Here is a 22,317-nt window from a genome sequence, read left to right as displayed (position 1 = left end):
ATCCCAGATGCTCCATTATTATGGAGTCCTACCATGACTCCTTCGATCTCTGTTGTCCTATGTGACAACGAGGCAAGAGCATTTATGATGGCGTCTAGTTTGAATTCCAAACTTTCAGCCATTTTAATGTCTTAACCTTCGGCTAACCTTCAGAAAGAAGAAAAAAGAGTTTTGATAAGAGGACAATATTGGTTCAGAGGAGAGTACTCCACAACCTCTAAAACGCCTTAAGACTCCAAGATGAGGGGTAATCCACTCTCTCCAAGAAGAATAAGGCTCCAATATTGAGAAAGAAGAGATATCAGTTTAGAGGAGGGTAATCCGCAACTTCTAAAACACTAGCACACCTTCAAGAAGAGGGGTAATCCACTCTCTAACAAGAAGGAACTAGCTCTGATATCAGTGAAAATGTAGTCTCGACAAACTGTCATGGACACAAAATACAGACTTGAAATCTAACAAGAAGTTCAAGAAGAAGTGGCAGAACTAGATTAAACAGATGAGTACAAGAACAACACTAGAAAGGTGAGCTAGAACTCCAAGAGATGTGTTGTCGAGACTGAAGAACCCTTCAGCCTCGACTCCTATATATACTACTGAATAGGAAGCTTCTTGAGCTACTTCCGCTAACTAGGATGCTTCTCCAACAACTTCTACTAATTATGAAACTTCTCGAGCAACTTCCTAGAATCTATCAGAATATTCTAGAACCTTCTAAGAAAATCTTTAGGGAATATTCTAAGAATCTTCTAGAACCTTCTAAAGGAATCTTTAGAGAATCTTTAAAGAATATTCTAAAAGAATATTTGAAGAATCTTCCAATGTATGTCCATGACAATGGTCTATCCTAAATGTCACTTGTAAGATAATATAGAACAAATAAATTTGTATTCAACTTAGTTTTATTCTTCATAATTTTATGTTTTTTTATTGCATTAAATGAAGATATAATTTTTATGAACATATCATCATTAATTGATGGTTCCTTAGGTTTAGTAGGAACTTCCACAAAAAAAATACCACAATTGTCATATATTATAGCCTTCTTCTTATATGGTTACTTATTTAGTCCACAAATTTTTTTGAATTTTTGATATTATAATCTAAGATATATTAGTTAGCGATATTACAATCTGAGCACACGTATTCTAAGCCTTATTAATGAAAACTCTTGTAATCCAAGGCACATCATCAAAGCCATCAAGTGTTTCATTTGCAATCCATTTTAAATACAAAATCTTGACAATTTTAGTTTCAACTAAAGATGTTTTAAAATCAAGATTTATTTTAAATATTTCTTATATTCTAAATATAAGTAGTATATTTCTTTATTGATTAGATATTCTTCCTTGAAGAGATGGAAATACATTCTCTTTAAAATAATTATTTTAAAAACATATATGTAATAATGTGCTAGTTGATGGATCAATAATATGAATAATTCTTAGTGAATCAAAACCAACATATATGTCTTCTTGTCAGTGAACTCCAATGATACATTGTTGAGGTTTTGGTACTAAAATCCAAGCAGAACAATTAAATACCCCTGGGCAAAAAATATTTTGAATACTAATTGAAATAAGATCTTGTGGTGTAATAATTTCAAGAAGAGAAGGACGGAGGTGTAATAATACTACAGAATGCCAAAATACATGACTCTCTATAGATGCAAGTAAATTTGCTTGAAGAAAGATTAGCTGAGTAATAAATTATATATGCTTTATAAATAATTCTATAAGTCTATTTTGAGCGTATTTATGTGGAACACAATATGTCAACTCATTTCTTATTATAATATAATAGTCTTTAAAAGACTTTGATGTAAATTCTTTTATATTATCTATATGCAATTTTTTAATAAAATAATCAAAAATTATGCCCAAAAATAAATAAGTATTGATGTAAGATTGGCAAACACCATGTTTTGGATTGATAATAATGAAATATGTAATTTTTTGCATGATACATTAATAAGGATCAAAAAATAACAAAATGGTCCACATATTGAATTAATAGGACTACAAATATCACCATGTAACTTTTTAAGCATTGGTGGTAATTCTCATAGAAGTTTTTAAATTAAAGGTTAAGCAATCATCTTACCTTGTATACATGTACGACATAATGCTATAGAATTTACTTATGCAACTCTTAAATTATGCTCAATTATATATGGAATTATCTTTCAAAATAATATGGATCATTATTGAATTATCATCAACGCTAGAAAGAAACACGACTCTTTGTAATAGATGATGTAAAATTCAATATAATAGGAGATCAAATTATAATCCGATATAAATCATTTGTTGCAACAAAGGTTTTTTTAACAATTTTATAATTTTGTGCAAAAACCAAAACCTTCCATCTATGTAAATTGGCTATAAAAAAGTGATAATCATTGGCATGCATATCTTGGTGGTTGATCAAACTTTAATGTGTTGAAGGTGCAAACATTGCATATTTTTATTTTAGGATGGAGTTTGCAGGCAATTTTACCATCACTATTCCCTCTTGAAAACAAAATGCATTTGTTCCATCTATAGTTATCAAATATCTATTTTATTAAGTTGAAAAATTTTCAATAAAAAAACATCTATCTTGTAAGATAATATGTGTTATTACAAAATCAATGAATACATTATTTGACTTATTATCAGAAATTTTGTCATTCATACAAGCCTCTAAATCATCAATATCAATTGAATCCATGGACACATCTATAGTATGAACTTCATAAGCCTCAATTCAAAGTTTCTTATTTTTTTGGAATATTTTAACAAAGTATTTTGAAATATAATATATATATATATATATATATATATATATATATACACTAAATATCTAATTATTCGATATTTATAGTAAGAACACATCTCTAATTATTATTTTTTTATTGTAATTAGTAATAGAATATTTATTCTTTCTATTTTGGTAGAAATTATCACAACTATGATTACTTTTGTGCTTATGAGTATTTTTTTCATATTTGAATTTTTCTTTTTTAGATTTTGAGATATTAAGTGCATGAGATATTGGAACCATTATGTAAGAGTAGCTCATTTATTTCTGCGCAAGAAGTAGATAGTACATGAGATCAAGATGACTCTCAAATTTCATATTCCTATATTGTTATACAAGCACTATAGATGCGGAAAGAAATGTAGAGAGAATTTTTTCAATCATATCTTCTTCAGAGATGCTTTGTCCATACAATCATAGTTATGAGAAAATATGATATATTTTATTGTTGAAAGCATTTTAATTTAGAAAATCTTAAACAAGTAAATATATCTAATTATAGCATGTATACAGAAGGAAAATGGTCTTTTGATGATCAAACGTAGATTTAAGATTCTTTCAAAGCTTAGGTGAATCTTTTGTTTCCAAATATTTATATTGTAATGTAAGTACAAGATGATGATGAAGGAAAAGAAGTGCTTTCAAATACGTAGAAAGAAAAATAGAAGTACTTTAAACAAAATTACATCCAAAAATTGTTTTGTGATTAAATTTACTTTTGCTATTTTTATCTATAATAAGTAATTATTTTCATAAACAACTAATGGTAGAAATAGAAAAAATTAAAAATATTGGGATACATTGGTGATTGTTGGAAACATAATACAAGCAGTTGAAAATGTTGAAGCACTCATTATAAATAAGTACATAAAAAAAATATAAAATTAAGTAGAAAAGACCGAAGAAACTTCACCTTGAAATGTAAAACCAAATGAAATGATAAAGTTGAATTTGAAATCAAAGATGTTAAAAATTTGGAGAGATTTTTTATTTTCATTTGTTTCACACAAACAAGGATTTGTGGTAGACTGTAATAGACGGCAAGGCTTAATAACTAGTAGCAATACATAATACTTTGGCGGCAAGACATAACAACAATAATGTACAAAATCATGCAATGCAGAGAAAGAATACAAAAAAAAAGACAAAAGACAAAATAGACATAAGTTTTTGAAAATTAAAAATAATATACAAAAATAGTCATGGTAATAACATGTTAAGAACAGTTTGGAGAGACATTAGCTAGGAATAATATGTATACACACAAACACACACTTATATACAAAAATTAAAAAATATATATATTAATGTAGTTATCTCATGTAAATAAAAAGAAAAGAAAATTAATAATTTTTCTTCATGACATTTCAAATACTATAGTTACAATATTTACCATTAACTATAATAATTATTATAGAAAGCACCAACTACATTTAAAGCTTTCAACAATACCAAACAATTTGTTGAAGAAATGAGAGTGTGAAAATATAGGATCATAAATGAGTGATAACCAATTGAATGATACGTCTTCAGATCCCCAACACAACATGATGCACAGACCTTATCTAAAATAGACCTTTCTCATCCATGTTCTATCAGTACTAAGGAGTTGGGAGAATTATTCACTGTTGTTGACCACATCGAGGACAAATCCTTAGCTCTTTGCGTCTTAGAAGCCAGGCAACTATGTTGCTCTCTGACATTTGTGTAAATGGACTTCTGTGAAACAGCATTCATTATCATCGACGTTTGCAGTGCATCAAACCTGGATATGACAGCAGTTTTGTCTACGTCATCAAATACAGCTGGGGAAACTAGTATAGCTGCAGAGCATAAACAAATGTCATTGCATGTATTACTAAAATTAGCTCACACCATTATCTGGAAGTGATGTCAAGTGCTGAGGGTTAACACCTAGAGCTTCCACTAACCTACGGAACAAGCTCAGTTCCTAAGCTTACGCACAATACATTGGCCTATCTCACTTACCTTGCTCACCTTGCAGACGATGACAGTACTGCGTGATATGTATACTGCACTGTGTAGTGATTAAGTTTGAAGAACAAAATGAGAGCAATGATGTGACGACACAGCTTGCACCCAGACTACACCTACAAACCAATCTTGAATACGACCTCTCGGTATTCAAGAACAAGAATGCAGCCATTCAGTCACATCCCTTGACGTGGCGCTGCAACGGAACGAGGGGGAAATAATCGATCAAAAGCATACAGTGAATCTACTGGTTCGCTGGACCATGCCCAAGTCACCAAGCTCTAAAAGCTTTCGATTCGCAGCCTAGCCAAAAAAGAAAAAAAAAGAAAAAAAAAAAATCAATTCATTACAATGGCTAGCTACAGAACTCGTCCTTAAATCCAACCCCGACACATCTGTATTCACAAGTCAAGGGTAGAGTGGGAGAGCGGAAGCAGGTCTCAGGTGTGAAGATAATTTGCCGCCATCATCAGATCCAGTGTTATCTCAGGCTCAATATGAAATTCCGTCTCCTTTCCACTGCCAGGCAGAGACAAACGTGACTACAAAGCCACACGGTTGTCTTGGTAACTTGTCTACTTCAGTGGTATCACCTCAATTCTATGCCAAAACAGACATGGAACATCATGTCCGATCCACACACACGATTCAGGTTTTGGGCTGAAACACCCTAAGTCCTACAACAAGGGTAAAGCGCCAAACTAAGAATGTCGCAACACATGGAATGACAGGTGGTTTCTCACCTAGAAAATTGCAAGGACCAGTAAAAGTACTGGCACACCTTCTCCAAAATGGGTGTACTGATTTCCGGAAACTTCACTTCTCCCAACTCCGTTTCCGTGAAGTTCCCTGTGTCAGAACTCCAATTAATTTGCTCAAAACTTACTGAAAATCTTTTCTGTAAAAGTATAAATACTAGTGATGACGACTCGCCCCCTGAACCCAGTCACAACCATCTAACAGCCCTTCATTTACAACAGCAAAATGGCAAAACCTCGTTCTAAACAAGAGATAAGTCCTAAAATTCTGGTAGTGGCATCATTAAGGGATGACACCCTAACTTCTCCAAACTGGAAGGCTTCACACGCACACAATGGGATGATATGAACCAAGTGGCGATTAAACTATGCGATGGCAGTACATTGATGTTACTCCGAAGATACTTAGAACCATACCAAGTACGGTTCAAAAAAAATTGCAAGAACAAGAAAAGTATAGAAAGGAGAAGCACAAACACCCAAACTCAGAATTCATCACACATGGGACGGAAACAGGGCCAAAACTTGAAAAAAACCAAAAAAAAAAACAAAAAAAAACAAAAAAAACAAAAAACAAAAAACAAAAACCAAGGTTGAGAGCGAGGAGCAGATGCACAAACCGCTTGATGAGAGCATGTTCCTCAAAGTATTAGATACTACAGCAGCCTTTCGATCGATGATAAACTCAAACCCCTCCGCGCTTACAAGCTTAATGGTCTGAGACTTACTCAACATCTTCTCTCCGTCTAACGACATTCGCACCGTGCCCTGCAACCCGCCACCTCACAGGTAGATCAGTGCTAACCCCCTTAATCCGACTTACCACCCGCACTGCACTATGCACCAAAACTCATGACCGCTGGTTCATCACGATCGAGAAAATAAAAATTAAAATAAAAAATCTGCTCTCATTCCATCAAAATCCTCACAGCCAGAGACGCGCTGCCACGCACCATATGTAATCACAAAGCGCATCGAACTCAGAAAGAATCAACAGAGAGCTGTCATAAGAAACTAAACAAGAAAGCACAAGGCAGCGCAGTCATGCGAAACCTGAAGCGAGGAAGCGGGCGAGGTGGGGAAGAAAGCGGCAGCAGCGGCGACAACGATTCTGAAACCACGCGTACGTGGGGAAACTCGTGGCAAATGTCGATAAATCCGCAATTCCCCGAAGACTGGGCAGAAGTCAGGAAGCGATAAGACAAGCTCTCTTAGACCAGGGGCTCTTCACTGGCAGCCGGCTTTTAGAAACAAAACAAAAACAAAAACCCAGAAACTTTACTCGCCCAACGATTAAAGTAAGAGGAAAATAAGAAAAACACAGATGCGACAAGAGTGTAGGAACAAACTGGGTGTGTGGAAGAAACGGATTGCGGAGATTGGTTGGGGTGTGGTGGGGATAGAAATAGATCCCTCCATTCCCATCCCCATCCTCGTCACTTTGCCCTACCCTCCTCCTCGTGCTTTTCCGAAGCTATCCTTTGTGGCCACGATACTATTCCATCTCTGACTTTCTGCTTTGGTCCAAGACAATTGCGCGGCGCCAGTCCCAATGCATGCCTTGCCAGCTGCAACTCCCGCCGTGAGACTCTTGTGAGTTCCTTCCTTGGCTTGCGGTTTTCCATCATCCCTCTGCCATAGCCACCTTCTCTCACCAGTCTGTCAGGATTCATGACAAGCAGATGAAGAAGCATATTATCGTCATTTATTATTATTATTGTTGTTGTTGTTTTTTTTTAAGATGTTGAGATTGTTGTTTGCACATTCAATTCCTCTCGTCGTCTCGTGTCGGGATTGTCGTTTTCACCACTTCGGGAGTTGATTCTTCTCCTCCCGCTCGTTCATCGGGGCCACGCCCTCGCGCTGTGAGCTCCAAGCCCTAAATTTGGAAAAAATGATGCTAATTCAGGGTTTAGGATTTGTTGGGTGCCTTGCTGAGATGCTCTAAAGTCTTCCATTCAAACTCATTTGTTCAAAGTGAAAGTTTCTAGTCAAAAGATGGGTCCTTTGAAACACGAAGTGTGCTTCATCGGAAAAAACAAGTTGTGTGTTTTATTGGAGAAGTTTGTGATGGAATATCTTGAAAAAGACAATGAAATTTTGTTAAGGAATATAGGTTAAATATTTATTGAAGTGAAATGAGTAAGTAAAAAAGACCCATTCTAACCAACATGAAAATAAATAAACAAATAACCTCTTGATTCATTTCTCCACTATTGGATCTGCAACCAATAAAAACAAACCATATTTATCATGATTACCATATTCTTCATCAAAAGATGGATCTATTTAATAAAAGCATGGGTCTATTTATTATTTCCCTTATTTAAAATGTGTATTCTAATGAGGTGTTGTAGAATTTGATGTTGACATCATAAATTAATATCAATTCATCTCAATAGTAAGGGAAAGTTAGTAGATGAGTAATATATAAAGAATTTAGCATTTTGAAGGAAAAGAATATAAGAATAAAAATTGTTGGAAATTTTATATAATCTGAAACTTTTATTGTAATAGTTTGGAATAGTCGTCACCATCATAGAGTTGTTGATGGATCATCTTTATAAAAGATTTAAGACATTCTTCAAAAAAATAGGTCTCAAATATGTTAGAATCCACAAAAAAGAAAATTTGTGTATTTGAGTATTATCATCTACAATCTTTTGGTTCAATTATTATGTTTAAATATTTACTATCATCATTTTACTTTATAAGTAGATATTGATGTTCATGTAGTTTCAACCATGCAAAATTTATTCAAGAAAATGCAAAAGTTGAAAAGTTTTAATTCTTAGATATCAAAATAATAATTTCAATAAATTAAAATTTTAAAGTATCAATAAAGAATATTATAAAATAAAGTGGTATTTAGAACAAATTTATTCTCTTCATAAAAATTATTCAACTACATGTTTATGCATTCATTACATGATTATGTAATTTTATTTATTATTATTATTATTTTTTTATATCAATTAAAAATTACCAACATTGATAATGAAATTATTTGAATTTTAAAGTTCAAAAGCTTTATATAATGTTGAAACCATTGTATAGAATTTTGGAATCATTGCATTCATCAACTTCATAAAAACTATGGAAATATAGAGGGTGTAATTTGAGTTTATGTTTAACCTTATCTAAACTACTTGACAGTGTGAAAAAAGTACAACCTTATAGTATTTTATATGTTAATGAATATAATTAAAAAAAATAAAATAAAATGCAACTGATTTTATAAATGAGTAGCATGTGTAGGATTGGCAATGCATGATAATTGCAAAATTTCAGTGGTAATACCTGAAACATAATAAGAGATATATTTATAAATAAATAATTATTTACGATTTTTTTCAAGTATTTATAAAATTTCGTTTGAATTCTCAGTTAACAATTTTGAATTGAAAGAACTTCAAAACATTAAAGAAATAAAGCAAGTAAACATTGTAATTCCATAAACAAACAAAAGGTTAACCATCTAAAAAGTGTTAAAAGAGTATTGATAACGATTGAGAAATACTCTGGTATTTTATTTTATTTTATTTGTAATAGAAATATGTCAAAACTTGGTTTATTTTTTTTATTTTTTTAATTCTAAATGACTTGCATTTTATACCATATTTCTGGAAGCAACGCCCCAGACTGTCATATAATATTGTTCCACTCTTCCATAAATTTCCGCAAGTCTCACTCTTATAAATAATTAAAAATAACATGCTAATTCATTTTTTAGTTCTAAAATTAAAAAAAAAATCGTTTTAAAATTTAAATAGATTAAGTGCACGAAGAAAAGAAGCATACGTGAAGTAATTCTTCTGCTGAGAAATCTTGAGTTTAAGTATTAATTGACAGTAATAGCTTATTTCTAAACACATTTGGATAGTTAGAATATATATATATATATATATATATATATATATATTTTTTGATTTAAAGTAAAAATAACAAATCAATGGATACTATTACTTATTTCAATTCAATTTTCCTTGCAATATGATTTGCCTCAAGAAAATACTCTTAATGTTATCAGTTCAAGAACCCATAATGCCGAATTGCCTCATGTTTGAAAATTATTTAAGTTGATGCAACATTTAGCTATCCATTTCAATCCATATGACTGAAGTATCTTTAACAGTATTTATTTATTTACTTATATTTTACAATACTCACAAACGCATTCAGTAAAACCATTGTTAATCGGTTATCAATTAAGTTTGTTTTTGGTTATATTCCAATTATATTGTAATGTATTTGGACAATAAAAATAGATTGTGTACATTTTGAGGATTAAGAAACAGCATAATAATTACATAACTTATTTATGATTAGCACAAACTATGTTTTCAAAAACAAAATTTTGTTATAATGAATATTATTAGATATTATGAGCTTCATCTAATTTAAAATAGAACTTTAGAATTCAAATTCATACTAGATGAATGTATCTTTATGTGTGACAAATGATGAAGTTTTTGTGATACAAAACATCAAGGTACCCCATATTTATTAATCATCATTGATGCAAGAACAAAATGATAGAACATGTGCTCATTCTACAAGTTGTTCACAATGTTGTTTTGATTGTTTATTTGAAATCTTTCACTCTTGTTGGTGCCATAATGATATCGTCATATTATTACTTGGACTCAACAATGCTGGAAAATCAACTCTTCTTTCCACAATTAGGTATCCACCTCAATTTCAAGTCACTGGAATTAATTTAAATAATCCCTCATTCATGCGTTTTTTTTATTAAAAAAAACAGGTGTTGTTATGATGCTCTAATTTACATAACAATGTTACTAATGTTAATTGGACACTTTGAAAATATTAAAAGTATAAATCACTTGGAAAACTCATGTTGAGTTGTAAGCTACATTTGATTTGTAATATTGTCAATTACATTGAAAACATACAGGAAAGAAGAAAGAAAGGATCACTTTTCAACATGGGGATTTGATGGAAAAGTATGGAAAACTCACAAATTCCGCACAATGGTGTATGATTTGGGTGGACGAAAAAGCTTTCGTGGAATTTGGCCTCACTATTATGCAGAAGTAAGCTTCCTTTAATTCATGAAATAACTTCATAGTCATTTGTTACAAAGTTTTATCTAATTAAGAACCAATTTTTGATTCATTTGACGGTGATAATTCATTCATCTCCACATTGATTTCTGATGATGCAGGCTTTTGGTGTAATATTTGTTGTGGATGGAGCAGATGAGAGTCGAATTTGGGAGGCATCCGTGGAATTAAAGGCGGTTATGGAGCATCCGTATCTAGTTGGGAAACCACTTCTCATTGTGGCCAACAAATTGAATGAAAGCAAGGCTTTGAAATATGATGATCTCAAGGGTGCCCTTGGTCCTTTCAATGCTAGTGAACATGCATTCATCTATTGTGATTGCCGGTTGCAAGTATACCAAATATGCCTCTTATGATTCAAGCATTAATTCATATGCATTGAAGGAAATAATAATAATAATCATCATCATCATCATCATCATCATCATAACAATATCTAATTTCAATAATAAAAAAAATGTTTGCTAATAAATCACAATGAGAAGTATTAATTGATTTACACCAATATATGTATACATGAACAAGGCTTCAAAATGTTAAATCTTTTAAGTTCCAAAATATAATATGCAAAATGTATGATTTTAGGATGGTTAGTTTAATGATTATTATTTAATATTCTTCTTCTAAATAATACTTACATTGCTATGAATTTTTCAAATTTTGGAATATTGATGTATGGTTTATTTTGTTGATTGGCTTGTGCACATTCTAGAGTGGATGTCTAATTGACAAGGAGCTACAAGTTGGACTTGATTGGCTTGTAGCATCCATTGAACTCCATTACAACCAACTTGAAGGAAGAGTTGAATATGAGCTAGCAAAGCAGGTGTTGTGCTTTGATTTAAATTGTTTTAATTTAACATTGATCATCAAATAATCTAAAATATAGAACCCATATGAACAATATTTGTGGAAAAAAAAAAAAAAAAAAAAAAAAAAACCATTAAAAACACCTCACACTAAATTGCTTCAAATTCTGAATTCAGAGGGATGAAGAAAGCAGAAGTCTTTTGGAAAGACGTCAATGGTCAAAATCATTACAAGTTAACTTTCCCAAACTCACTTACAACATTGATAAAAAATAAAATAAAATAAAACAAAATGAAATAAAAAACACCAATCTAAAAACTTCTTTAAAATACGAAAAGATGGGATAAGTTAAAACGAAAAAAAGTAAAAATAAAGTATTATCAGATGTATTTGCAATGGATGGATAAAATGGTGGACAAAACTGATTGACAATGTGTAGGATGAAAAAGAGCTAGCCAAGAATTTACAATCCACTGTTTTATCAACAAATGAAGATATAAAATGTGAAAGTCATGAGCAAATGCAAACACAAATAGAGCTTGATGAAACAAATCTCAATATTTGCACATATGAACGGAAAAGTATGCACGGCCAAAGCTTCAATATTAGCACAGCAGAATATGAGAAGTCACTGGCCCCTTTGATTGAGAGCTTCAAAAAAACAGATGATGAGCCCAGTTATACTCCGACCCAAATTGCTGAATATTTTGGGATTTGTTTGAACAAAACCCAAAACATTGAATGCCATCCTCAACATCTGCCTGGCCAACTAAATTTGGGGGTGGACTAATGTTTTTACATCCATAAATTTGTGATCAATTTTGCACTTTGATAGATGGATGGATGGATGGATGGATGGATGGATGGATGGATGAATGGATGGATGGATGAATGAAGAAGGGTATGATTGTAGGTGTACATATGTTGGAAATCATTTGTATATAGTAATTTACCAAACATGACATGTATTTAAATAAATAGGTAAACAGAAATGCATATTTATTTGTTACAATTTCATCAAAGATAACCTTGATTGTGATAAACTGAATGTCCTGCCTTGTGTATGCTAGTAATGGTATGTCAAAAAGAATATAATAAATGATTTAAAGAATTGAAAAAGTTACTATATTTTATACCTATTATTATCATGAAATTTCCTTCAATGAATTGTATACAAAACCTTTTTAAAATAACAGTGAATACAAAATTAATGTTTTAAAAAAAGTAGGGGCTTATAAGTCCCTATTATTATACAACACAACAATAGTGAATACAAAAATAATATAGATATATAGATAGATAGATAGTGTCGTTGTTACAAAAAGTGTGATTCAAATGAAACATTTTTTGAAAGGTATGTTTACAAGCCAAAAAATATTTTTTAAAATAATTTTGGAAAAAAAAGAAATAAAATACACAATAAAACTTTTAGCTACAAAATGGAATATCTAAACTTGTATCATTGTCATGGATAATATGCAAAATTTTAATTAATTTTATTTAAAGAACTACTTGTGAAAATATAATAAAACATTGAATTATATTAAAAAAACATAAAGTTGTATTAAGACATTTAAGGATGTACTAAAGTCAAAATTTGAAAATATGAATAAATAAAATAAATATAATAATATAAAAAATATTATTAATATCTATCTAATTAAAAATTTTGGAAGTTAAAAAATTCAACATAGAATTTAAATTATTATTTTTAAAAAGAAGAATCTTGATAGAATAGAAAAAAGTGTATTAAGAGAGTACTACATAAAGTTGACTATGGAAAAAATAGGTTAATGTAGATCCAAATCAATGTGTTTCACTGATAGTCCTTGAAATTTATTTATTGTTATTGCAAATACAAGACATATTAGAAATTATTTTTTCTTTAAAATAAATGAAAGTTCTTTTGTTGTAGAAGATAATGTAATCTGTGGAATGAACACCAAGTTTCTTGCAAATTAGAGTCTAAGCAGTCTTACTTCTAGAATTCAATCCATTATTTATGTAATTATCAATCAAGTTCTATTGTAAAGTCCTAGACAAGGAGCAATATTTTTTAGTAGCATCACTAGAGTTTCAATCTTAAAACTTTCTAGATGGATTAAGCAACTTTATGAATTTGGCCGGATAAATATTACTATTGTCAATACTATCTTTAACAATAATTTTATTGGTGCTTAGATATTCTTATTCTTTTTTATAGAATATGGCCAAAATATTTTTATTAATATCTTTCACATCATCATTTGATATAAGTAAAATGATTCTATTTCTTAAGAAAGGATCATTGCTATACTTTCTTCTATCCATTTTGAATAAACAACATCAACTAATAACATTAATTATTAATTGACAATTATATGATGAAGAAGTATATTTATATTATTAAATAATAAGCTTGTACCATTTTTAATCTGACAAGTGGCAAATAGAAATATTAGTCAATAATAATACAACTATAAAGAATTCAAATACACAACCATTATTATATACAATATGTATATCCATTCTATGCTTGAAGAAACTAATTAACAAACTTGTTATCTGCTTGAAGTGATTCTAAATTAAACCTCTTGTTTTCTTTGAATATATGGATTTTTATTTGAGGCCAAAGTGATAAATATCAAAAAGATATTATTAGAATTTTCTCTTAAGTTCTTTTCATAATCACTAATAATATTTGGTAAAATTCTCTATCAAAGACTACTATAGCTCATCCAAATGGAAAATCAATATCTCAAATGTCTTTCAACAAATAATCAACTATCTTATGACAATAATAATATTGGATTGGAAGTTCATTCCAAATAATAAGCAAAATTTGACAAATAAATTCAATATGGTTGAGATTTTTAACAATTGAATAAAAAAAGTCTTTATTATGATATAATAGAATCTTAAATATAGAATGGATAATCCTTCCTTCCTCAATTAGTAATGCAATAATTCTTGATGATGCAATATATATAATAATCTTTTTGTATCAATCAAATTTCGGTCACCAAAATATTATAGATAAATGTCTTATCAATTCTTACATACTTATTTAGGATAAATATGAGTCTATGTTCTTCTATTATAGAGGCCAAAATATCATCATACACCTTTCTTTATTCAAGATTCAATTATAGAACATGTTACTCCAAATTTGCTTCTAATTGTTGAATGTCCTACATTCTTTTTTCAATAATAAATTGGTTTCTATTAATTAATGTATTCCAATTGTTTCTTAATAATAGCATTGAAAGAAAGTATGCAAGCATTTTGTCATAGTTTTAAAAAATCTTATCTAAAAATAAAATCCAAAATCTTTAATCTATTTCTTTGTTGGATTATTAATTCCATGTCTTCTTTGTAAACATGCATTAAAATCATCTAAGATGTTTTCTCAAAACTTTTTTTTTTTGTAGATTTAATAGATTTAGTAGATTTCTATGCAATAACAAAATATCGAACAATGCCTTCAATTGAGATCTAGTTTGTATTCTTTATTCTTCCTCCAAATATTGTTGCTACTTTCTTACCACTTTTGTATCACTGACATATATATTTATTCTAATAATTACATGATAACGATAAGGTATATTTACTTTTTCATAATATCAAGACTATTTCGCTTTTGTAAAAAATTAGATTATCATAGATTTGGACCATTTCCTATATGTGAATAGATTAATCCACTTGCTTAGTGATTATACCTATAAGAATCTATAAAGATCCAACCTATGTTCCATATGTTTCTTTTTGAACCATATAAGACAAAAGATATATTAGTAAGTTGACAAATATTATCTCCTTCTATAGAAGTGGATAATAACCAAGAGTATGAGATTAAAGAAGTCTTAGACTCAAGGTGGCTCTAAAATAGGTTAAAATATCTTAGTCATTGGAGTGGATATGATATAAATGAATGCACATGAAAGCGAGCTAAAAATCTTGTAAATATAATAAAAAAAGATTAATAATTTTTATTAATAATATCAATCAAAATCAAGATGAAGGATATCAAATCTTTGCTATAAAAGAATTATAATTTAAGAAAGATTTCATTTGATTTTCTACCCTTATTTGTAATTTTTGTGTATTTGTGGTACTAAGGGAATAGAGAAGCAACAGCTAATAGATTCAACTAAAGAGCTATTATTTACTAAGTTACCAAACAAGACATTGCAATTATCTCAGCCTTGAAGATGATATAATTGAAATGAAGACCTTCAAGAATAACATATTTTTATTCAAATAGATAGCAAGATACAATGCTTTTGATATCACAACCTTGGAAGAGATTCTTGATGTTTGGTGATTTTATTAAAAATAAGAATAACTTCTGATGGTATTACAAATATTTTTTTTTTTGAAAAAAGAAGTTATGAAGGCCTCAATAATGATTAAATAACAAGGTGGTCATTCCATCCTACAATAAGACATTATCAATGGTAGGAAGGATCTATCAACTACCTTCAAAAGAAATAAAGATCAAAATATGTAGCAAATACAATTTGCCGCATCTTAGACTTTCTCAATTTGTGATCATTATTCTTTATAGAAGTCATCCCTAGAAAGGAAGATAATATCATGGATATACATATTTACTCTAATAATTACCTAAATATTATAAATAAATAAAAATAGGTTAATTTGATAATATCTTTAAGAAAAGCTTCTCAGTAGCTTTATAGATGCAATTTCATCTTTATACATGTCTATAGGTGATTAATAGATTAAAAACTTTGCTAAAAAGTTAGCCACATGTTGCATGTGTTAGTATCAAGGACAAGAACTTAATAAAAATAAATAAACAAGTGAAACTTTTTTCAAAGAAATATAACAAAATAAAAATAACAAATTATGTATATTATGAAAGAAATTAGAATGGCTATTGTCAAAAGATAAGAAACCTAAAGACCCTTGAAACTAGACTAGAAGTAAGAAAAGAGTTGAGAAGAGTGAAAAAAGCTTCACTCTTGCCTCTAAATATACTATCTACCTAAGAGCTATGTGGAAGCATTCTATAGGACCTCCAAAAATGTGTTGACTTTGTACAACATGTATCTTAACTTACAAGGCAAGTTTTCTATGAGGGCGCTACACAGTTAGCTTGTTCCATAAGCTACCAATATGTATGGCACATGGTTAACTTGTTGACCAAGTTTCTAACCTACTAATCAAGTATAAACACATTTAAAGTCAAAGCAACATCTATAAAGCTTCTAAGAAGCTTTTCTAAAAGATATTATGAAATTAATCTACTTTTACGTACTTCTACCTATTCATATCATCTAGATAATAATTACAATAAATTTATGTCTATGACGTTATCCCCTCTTCTAAAGATGAGTTCCATGAGGAGTGATGATCACATGTCGAAGAAGTCTAAAATGTGACAAATTATATTTGCCACATACTTTGATCTTTATTCTCTTTGAAGATGATTGATAGAGCCTGTCAACTATCGATAGTGTCTCATACCAGAGCGAGAAGACCACCCAGTTATTTGATTGTTGTTAAGGCCTTCATAACTTCCTTCAAATAAAATATTTGGAATACTATTAGGAATTGTTTATACCTCTAGTAAAATCACCAAACAACGGGAGTCTCTTCTAAGGTCGTGATACCAAACGCATTATATCTTGCCATCTATTCAAGGAAGAACATATCGTTCTTGAGGATCTTCATTTCAATTGCATCGTCTTGAAGGTTGTCATAATTATAATGTCACGTCTGGCAAGTCAGCAAACAAAAGCTATTGATTCAAATCTGTTGATTGTTGGTTCTTCATCTCCTTAGCATCACAACCACACAAAAGCTACAAATAAAGATTGAAAATAAAATGTTATCTTGCTTAGATCTTGTTTCTATTATAACGAAGGTTTTTATTTTGATTTTTATGGATGTCGTCAATGAAAAGCCTCTACCGCCTTTTTTGCATTTGTAAGATTCTTTATTGGCTCTCATGTAGATTCACTAATATTATATCCATGCTAATAGACAAGATATTCCGATTTATTTTGGTGTCGCCTTGAATCTAGGACTTTTTTTACTTCAAAGACTTCATTATTATCCACTTCTATAGGAAAAGGTGGAGTTTGTCTTTTTCTTGGTATGTCTATTGTCTTATATCGTTCAAGAAGAGACAAATAGAATATTGGATGGATTTTCATTGTCTCTAGTAGGTGTAAACGATATACAACTAGATTGATTTGTGCAAAAATAAAAACTGGTCGAAGCCTTCGATAGTCCAATTTGTCACAAGGATAAGTGGTCTTGATATTAAGGCAAAGTAACCATACCTTGTCACCCATGTAGAATAGTGGTTGTTCCTTTCGATAGACATCCGCATTCTTCTTTTGTTGTTCTTAGGCTTCTTTTAACTACGCCTTTATTATTGCATGTAGCTCTGATAAATGGTTTGCTTAATCTTTTGCCACAAGATTATCACCTTTTGAAAACTCAAAAATACTAAGTTGTGGATGATAACCATAATTGGCAAAGAAAGGTGTTTATTTTGTAGAAAAATGTATTGTGTTATCATAAGAAAATTTTGCCAATAGTAAAAGAGTTGTCGAATCATCTTGTTGGTAATTAATGGTACATCTTAAATAATGCTCCAAAACTAGATTAACACGCTCTGTTTGTCCATTAGTTTGAGGATGGTATGCTGAAGATAGTTTTATATCCACTTTTAGAATCTTAAAAAGAATCCGCCAAAATTTTAATACAAACTGAGTTCTTCTATCTCTTATAATATCCTTGGATAATCCATGATAGCAATAGATATTGTCAAGAAAGAGCTTAGCTGTTTCTTTACTTATAATAAATTTTGTACATAGTACAAAATATGCCATTTTAGTAAAATAATCTATTATCACAAATATAAAGTCATAACAACCTGAGATTGGAAGATCCATGATGGAATCCATAGAAATAGAAGACCATGGTTATTCTCAAATGGATAATAATTAAAGAAGTTTGTAAGGTCGATGATGAGGAGTTTTTAATCTTGAGCAAACATCACAAGATTGTATAAAATCTTTGACTACCTTACACATTTGTAGCCACCAAAAATCCTTGGATATTAGTTCCAAAGTTTTATTGTATCCAAAATGTCTTGCTACTGAAAAGTGTCATGGACATACATTGGAAGATTTTTCGAATATTCTTCTAGAATATTCTCTAAATATTCTCTTAGAAGGTTCTAGAATATTCTTAGAAGGTTTTAGAATATTCTGATAGATTCTAGGAAGTTGCTCGAGAAGTTTCCTAATTAGTAGAAGTTGTTGGAGAAGCGTCCTAGTTAGCGGAAGTAGCTCGAGAAGCTTCCTATTCAGTAGTATATATAGGAGTCGAGGCTGAAGGGTTCTTCAGTCTCGACAACACATCTCTTGGAGTTCTAGCTCACCTTTCTAGTGTTGTTCTTGTACTCATCTGTTTAATCTAGTTCTGCCACTTCTTCTTGAACTTCTTGTTAGATTTCAAGTCTGTATTTTGTGTCCGTGACAGTTTGTCGAGACTACATTTTCACTGGTATCAGAGCTAGTTCCTTCTTGTTAGAGAGTGGATTACCCCTCTTCTTGAAGGTGTGCTAGTGTTTTAGAGGTTGCGGATTACCCTCCTCTAAACGGATATCTCTTCTTTCTCAATATTGGAGCCTTATTCTTCTTGGAGAGAGTGGATTACCCGTCATCTTGGAGTCTTAAGGCGTTTTAGAGGTTGCGGAGTACTCTCCTCTGAACCAATATTGTCCTCTTGTCAAAACTCTTTTTTCTTCTTTCTGAAGGTTAGCCGAAGGTTAAGACGTTAAAATGGCTGAAAGTTTGGAATCCAAACTAGACGCCATCATAAATGCTCTTGCCTCATTGTCACATAGGACAACAGAGATCGAAGGAGTCATGGTAGGACTCCATAACAATGGAGCATCTGGAATAGCGCCATCTTAAGCATATAAGCCTCAAACTTCTGCGCCAGAAGAAGCAGTTCTACCTCCATTTCAACAAGATCGAGTAGTCCTACAACGAAAGGAGCCTCGAGTTAGTCTTCCGTATAAGTTTGATGGAACTCGTTCTAAGTTTCGAGGTTTTGTCAACCAAATCAGGTTGATAACAATTTTACAGCCCGAATGTTATCCGACAGAGGAAGCGCGTGTTGGGCTTGTTGGAACCTTGCTTACAGCACAAGCTTTGTCTTGGTTTACTCCCTTGTTCGAGAAGCGATCTCCAATCCTGAGCAACTTTGAAATGTTCTTGGAGGCGTTTGCAGAAGCATTTGGCGAGCATGATAAAGTTCGATGGGCTACAACAAAGATCCGATCGCTACGACAAGGAACACGCTCTGCATCAGTCTATGCCTCGGATTTCAGACAATTGGCAAGTGACATTAATTGGGGTGAAGAGGCGTTGGTGAGTCAGTTTTATTGGGGCTTGAAGGATGATGTGAAGGACTTGCTGTTATCTCTTCCTGATCCTCAAACGCTCAACGAAGCTATTAGCCAAGCTGTAAAGTGTGACAACCGCCTATTCCAGCGTCGCCAAGACCAACGTCCAAGACACCAAATGACTCGTTACGACGTGACTATGTCTGCAAATAGCTTAAACTCACATTCGGAGGCAACAGACATGCAAATCGACACGGTGTCGTATTGTAACACGAGTATACAGTGAAAATAAAAAGAAAGGGGAATTTTATTAATATTCAGTTACCTCGAATATTGGGAGCATCAACCAACTCCAGTACAAATACTGAGTGGTCAGGTTCAGTCACTCCGTTACAGTCAGCCGGGGCATACTGAAATGCTCTGTTCGATTCCAATAACGGGAGTCAGCAGGAAGAGAAGGACGAATTCACACGACGAGTTCGAGGAGCCAATTGGATCCAATTTTGATAATCCAATCCGGGTCCTCTTATCCAATATGAGACTTGAATTGGCCGGTCAACCCAATGCAGTCTAATTACGGGAAATCCAGGTCTTACTACGGGTCTTAGCCAATCTGACGCGAGGACCAATTTGACCCAATTACGGGAACATCCAGGTTACTACGGGCATCTTTCCCAATATAGGACCTAAATTGGTCGGGCGACTCAATGTGGTCCCGATTACGGGGTTCGATTCCGTTTCAGGCTGTCCTGTTCTCTGTGCCGTTTCAGGGAACGTTGTTTACGGTAAATGGATCTCTTAAAGGTAAAAATGGAGGAGAAGGCCTTGATGACGTGAGCCAATTTTGGATCTAAGCTCTGACGGCGGGAGCCAATTCCGGATCTAAGATGGAAGATTGAAGAAATTCATAGGATAAGGTTAGGGGAGAATATAGTTTTAGGGAGGGAGGTTTTTTTCGGGGGGAATCAGGGGGAGCTAGTTTTCAAGCTTTTGCAAGGTTACTAGTTTGGTTTTCATTGGAGGTTTTTGAAGATCAAAGGGATTAGAGAGAGGAGCTTCATGCTTCGGGTCGGGGAAGGAAAGACAGAGAATTTGGATTTTTCTTCTTCGTAGAGTTTTGGGAAGGCTGAGGCAATCGCTGCTGAAGTCAGTATTGTAATAGTGAATCGAGATTTTTAATGAAATGGGTTTGAATACTCTTGACTGTTTTGTGAAATCGAGTTACGTCTATGATTGAAGGATTAAAAGGGTGTCTATAGGATTGAGTGTGCGGAGTGAATGAAATTTATTGGGTTAATCAAACAAGACAGTCAGTGGATACAAGATCGTAAGTACAAAGCGGTATTGAAGATTAAGAGTTTGGGTTGTTCGGGGTTCTCTGTAACATCTAGAGACCTACCGGCTGGGGCAAAAAGGACTTCGACATGCAATCGAAGAGCATCCGTATAGATTTACAATACATTATTGTAATCGTTTATATTCCAGCAGTCACAACTGATAGACTGCTTGACTATCAACGAATCTCCATACTACCTTCTACAACCAGACGCCCGGTGCGTTCTCGAGTAGGAAAGCACGTAATACAACATAAGTGGTGAACCCGACGTGAAAGCTTGAGGTAGAAGGTATTGGATTCCGGTTGATTTTATCTTTATTTTTATGGAAAACGAAAATAAAAATTTTGAAGGATTTTTGGAAGAAGTTTCTGGTAGGGAGTCTTCTAAAGGACAAGGTATGCACATGGATCCATCTATTGCTAGTTTGTTTCAAGCCTTCTCATTGTCAATGCAGCAACAGCAAAGCAATGATCGAAAGGAAGCTTTGGCAACCAAAACAATGCAAGCAGTGGTCAATAAAATTGATCAATTTGATGGGAGGAATATTTCAAGGTATTTAAGATGTTATGTTCGTGAAATGGAATTAAATCGGGTTTCTGAGAAGAAAATGGTTGCACTATTTGGACTTGCCACGATACCAGAGATAACGGACCACATTACATCGATTACGGATCGTTGTGGGAATTCATGGGAGGATTTTTCACATGCATTGAAAGACGAATATTTCTTGGAAGATGTTGATCACGTTACTAAGAAGCTGTTTCTGGGATGGATTGAACGGCCCAATAAGAATTTGCAAGCAACAGAGCTACTAAGGGAATTTGAGAGGCAGTACTCTCAATTATCGAAGGTAGAAAAATTGACATTGGAGCCGAACAAAGTTGATCTATTTCTTCAAGCTGCTGATGGAGAATTGCAAGAGAAATTAGAACCCCTTCTTGAAGACAAAGAAGAAGATGAAGGATTGACAACGAAGTGGAAGAACGCTGAAGATGCGGTGGGGTTGCTTACAAAAAAAGAAAGGAGGAAGGATAGGAGCAATATTCCGAAAACAGTACAAGCACCCAAAGCTCCAGTACGTACAACACCACCGACAATGCCTACAGTTCAACCTTCGACATCCTTGTCAAAGAAAGCAGATATGGGTATGGAAGAAA

At 32.2% G+C, this 22,317-nt stretch overlaps 2 protein-coding genes across 15 annotated transcripts; one reads left to right on the top strand and one right to left on the bottom strand.

The window, feature by feature from the left end:
- Positions 1-4,274: 4,274 nt before the first annotated feature.
- Positions 4,275-8,300, bottom strand: LOC112288977 (uncharacterized). Of its 11 annotated transcripts, none has more exons than XR_016506213.1 (8): positions 8,090-8,300; positions 7,750-7,777; positions 7,363-7,434; positions 7,006-7,214; positions 6,609-6,796; positions 6,176-6,323; positions 5,541-5,646; positions 4,636-5,316 (listed from the first exon to the last, which is right to left on the bottom strand). XR_016506213.1 is itself a non-coding variant. In XM_090255567.1 (4 exons), exons 1-4 carry the CDS (start codon positions 6,509-6,511, stop codon positions 4,384-4,386), a joined length of 441 nt encoding a protein of 146 aa, XP_090111693.1. In that variant the 5' UTR covers positions 6,512-6,671; the 3' UTR covers positions 4,275-4,383. The 11 variants fall into 11 exon arrangements, 6 of the variants coding, with proteins under 6 accessions (XP_090111693.1, XP_090111687.1, XP_090111707.1 ...); XR_016506218.1 differs by having other exon boundaries at positions 7,006-7,187; XR_016506212.1 differs by lacking the exon at positions 8,090-8,300 and having other exon boundaries at positions 7,750-8,017.
- LOC112281713 (uncharacterized) lies at positions 7,019-12,563 on the top strand. 4 transcript variants are annotated; one of them, XM_073538648.2, is made up of 7 exons: positions 7,052-7,148; positions 10,048-10,241; positions 10,474-10,612; positions 10,744-10,974; positions 11,355-11,468; positions 11,629-11,685; positions 11,892-12,563. In XM_073538648.2, exons 2-7 carry the CDS (start codon positions 10,075-10,077, stop codon positions 12,240-12,242), a joined length of 1,059 nt encoding a protein of 352 aa, XP_073394749.1. In that variant the 5' UTR covers positions 7,052-7,148; positions 10,048-10,074; the 3' UTR covers positions 12,243-12,563. The 4 variants fall into 4 exon arrangements, with proteins under 4 accessions (XP_073394750.1, XP_073394749.1, XP_073394753.1 ...); XM_073538649.2 differs by lacking the exon at positions 10,048-10,241 and having other exon boundaries at positions 7,019-7,148; XM_073538652.2 differs by lacking the exons at positions 7,052-7,148; positions 10,048-10,241 and adding an exon at positions 9,461-10,047.
- Positions 12,564-22,317: the final 9,754 nt, after the last annotated feature.

This window comes from Physcomitrium patens, chromosome 1, assembly GCF_059467195.1.
Source record: "Physcomitrium patens ecotype Gransden chromosome 1, ASM5946719v1, whole genome shotgun sequence".
In the NCBI taxonomy this organism is placed as follows: Eukaryota; Viridiplantae; Streptophyta; class Bryopsida; order Funariales; family Funariaceae; genus Physcomitrium; species Physcomitrium patens.
Note: the sequence above shows the minus strand (reverse complement) of the source record. Positions and strands in the feature narration are given on the sequence as shown.

Bases quoted from the DNA above. Each gene is read 5' to 3' on its own strand.
- LOC112288977 (XM_090255567.1), bottom strand. The intron at 5,647-6,175 runs GTTTGTGCATCT...GTTCTGACACAG, and splicing joins GAACATGCTCTCATCAAGCG to GGAACTTCACGGAAACGGAG. The intron at 4,568-5,540 runs GTGAGAAACCAC...TGTCATATCCAG, and splicing joins TGGTCCTTGCAATTTTCTAG to GTTTGATGCACTGCAAACGT.
- LOC112281713 (XM_073538648.2), top strand. From the start codon at position 10,075: ATGCAAGAACAAAATGATAGAACATGTGCTCATTCTACAAGTTGTTCA. The intron at 11,469-11,628 runs GTGTTGTGCTTT...TTCTGAATTCAG, and splicing joins AATATGAGCTAGCAAAGCAG to AGGGATGAAGAAAGCAGAAG. The intron at 11,686-11,891 runs GTTAACTTTCCC...GACAATGTGTAG, and splicing joins AATGGTCAAAATCATTACAA to GATGAAAAAGAGCTAGCCAA.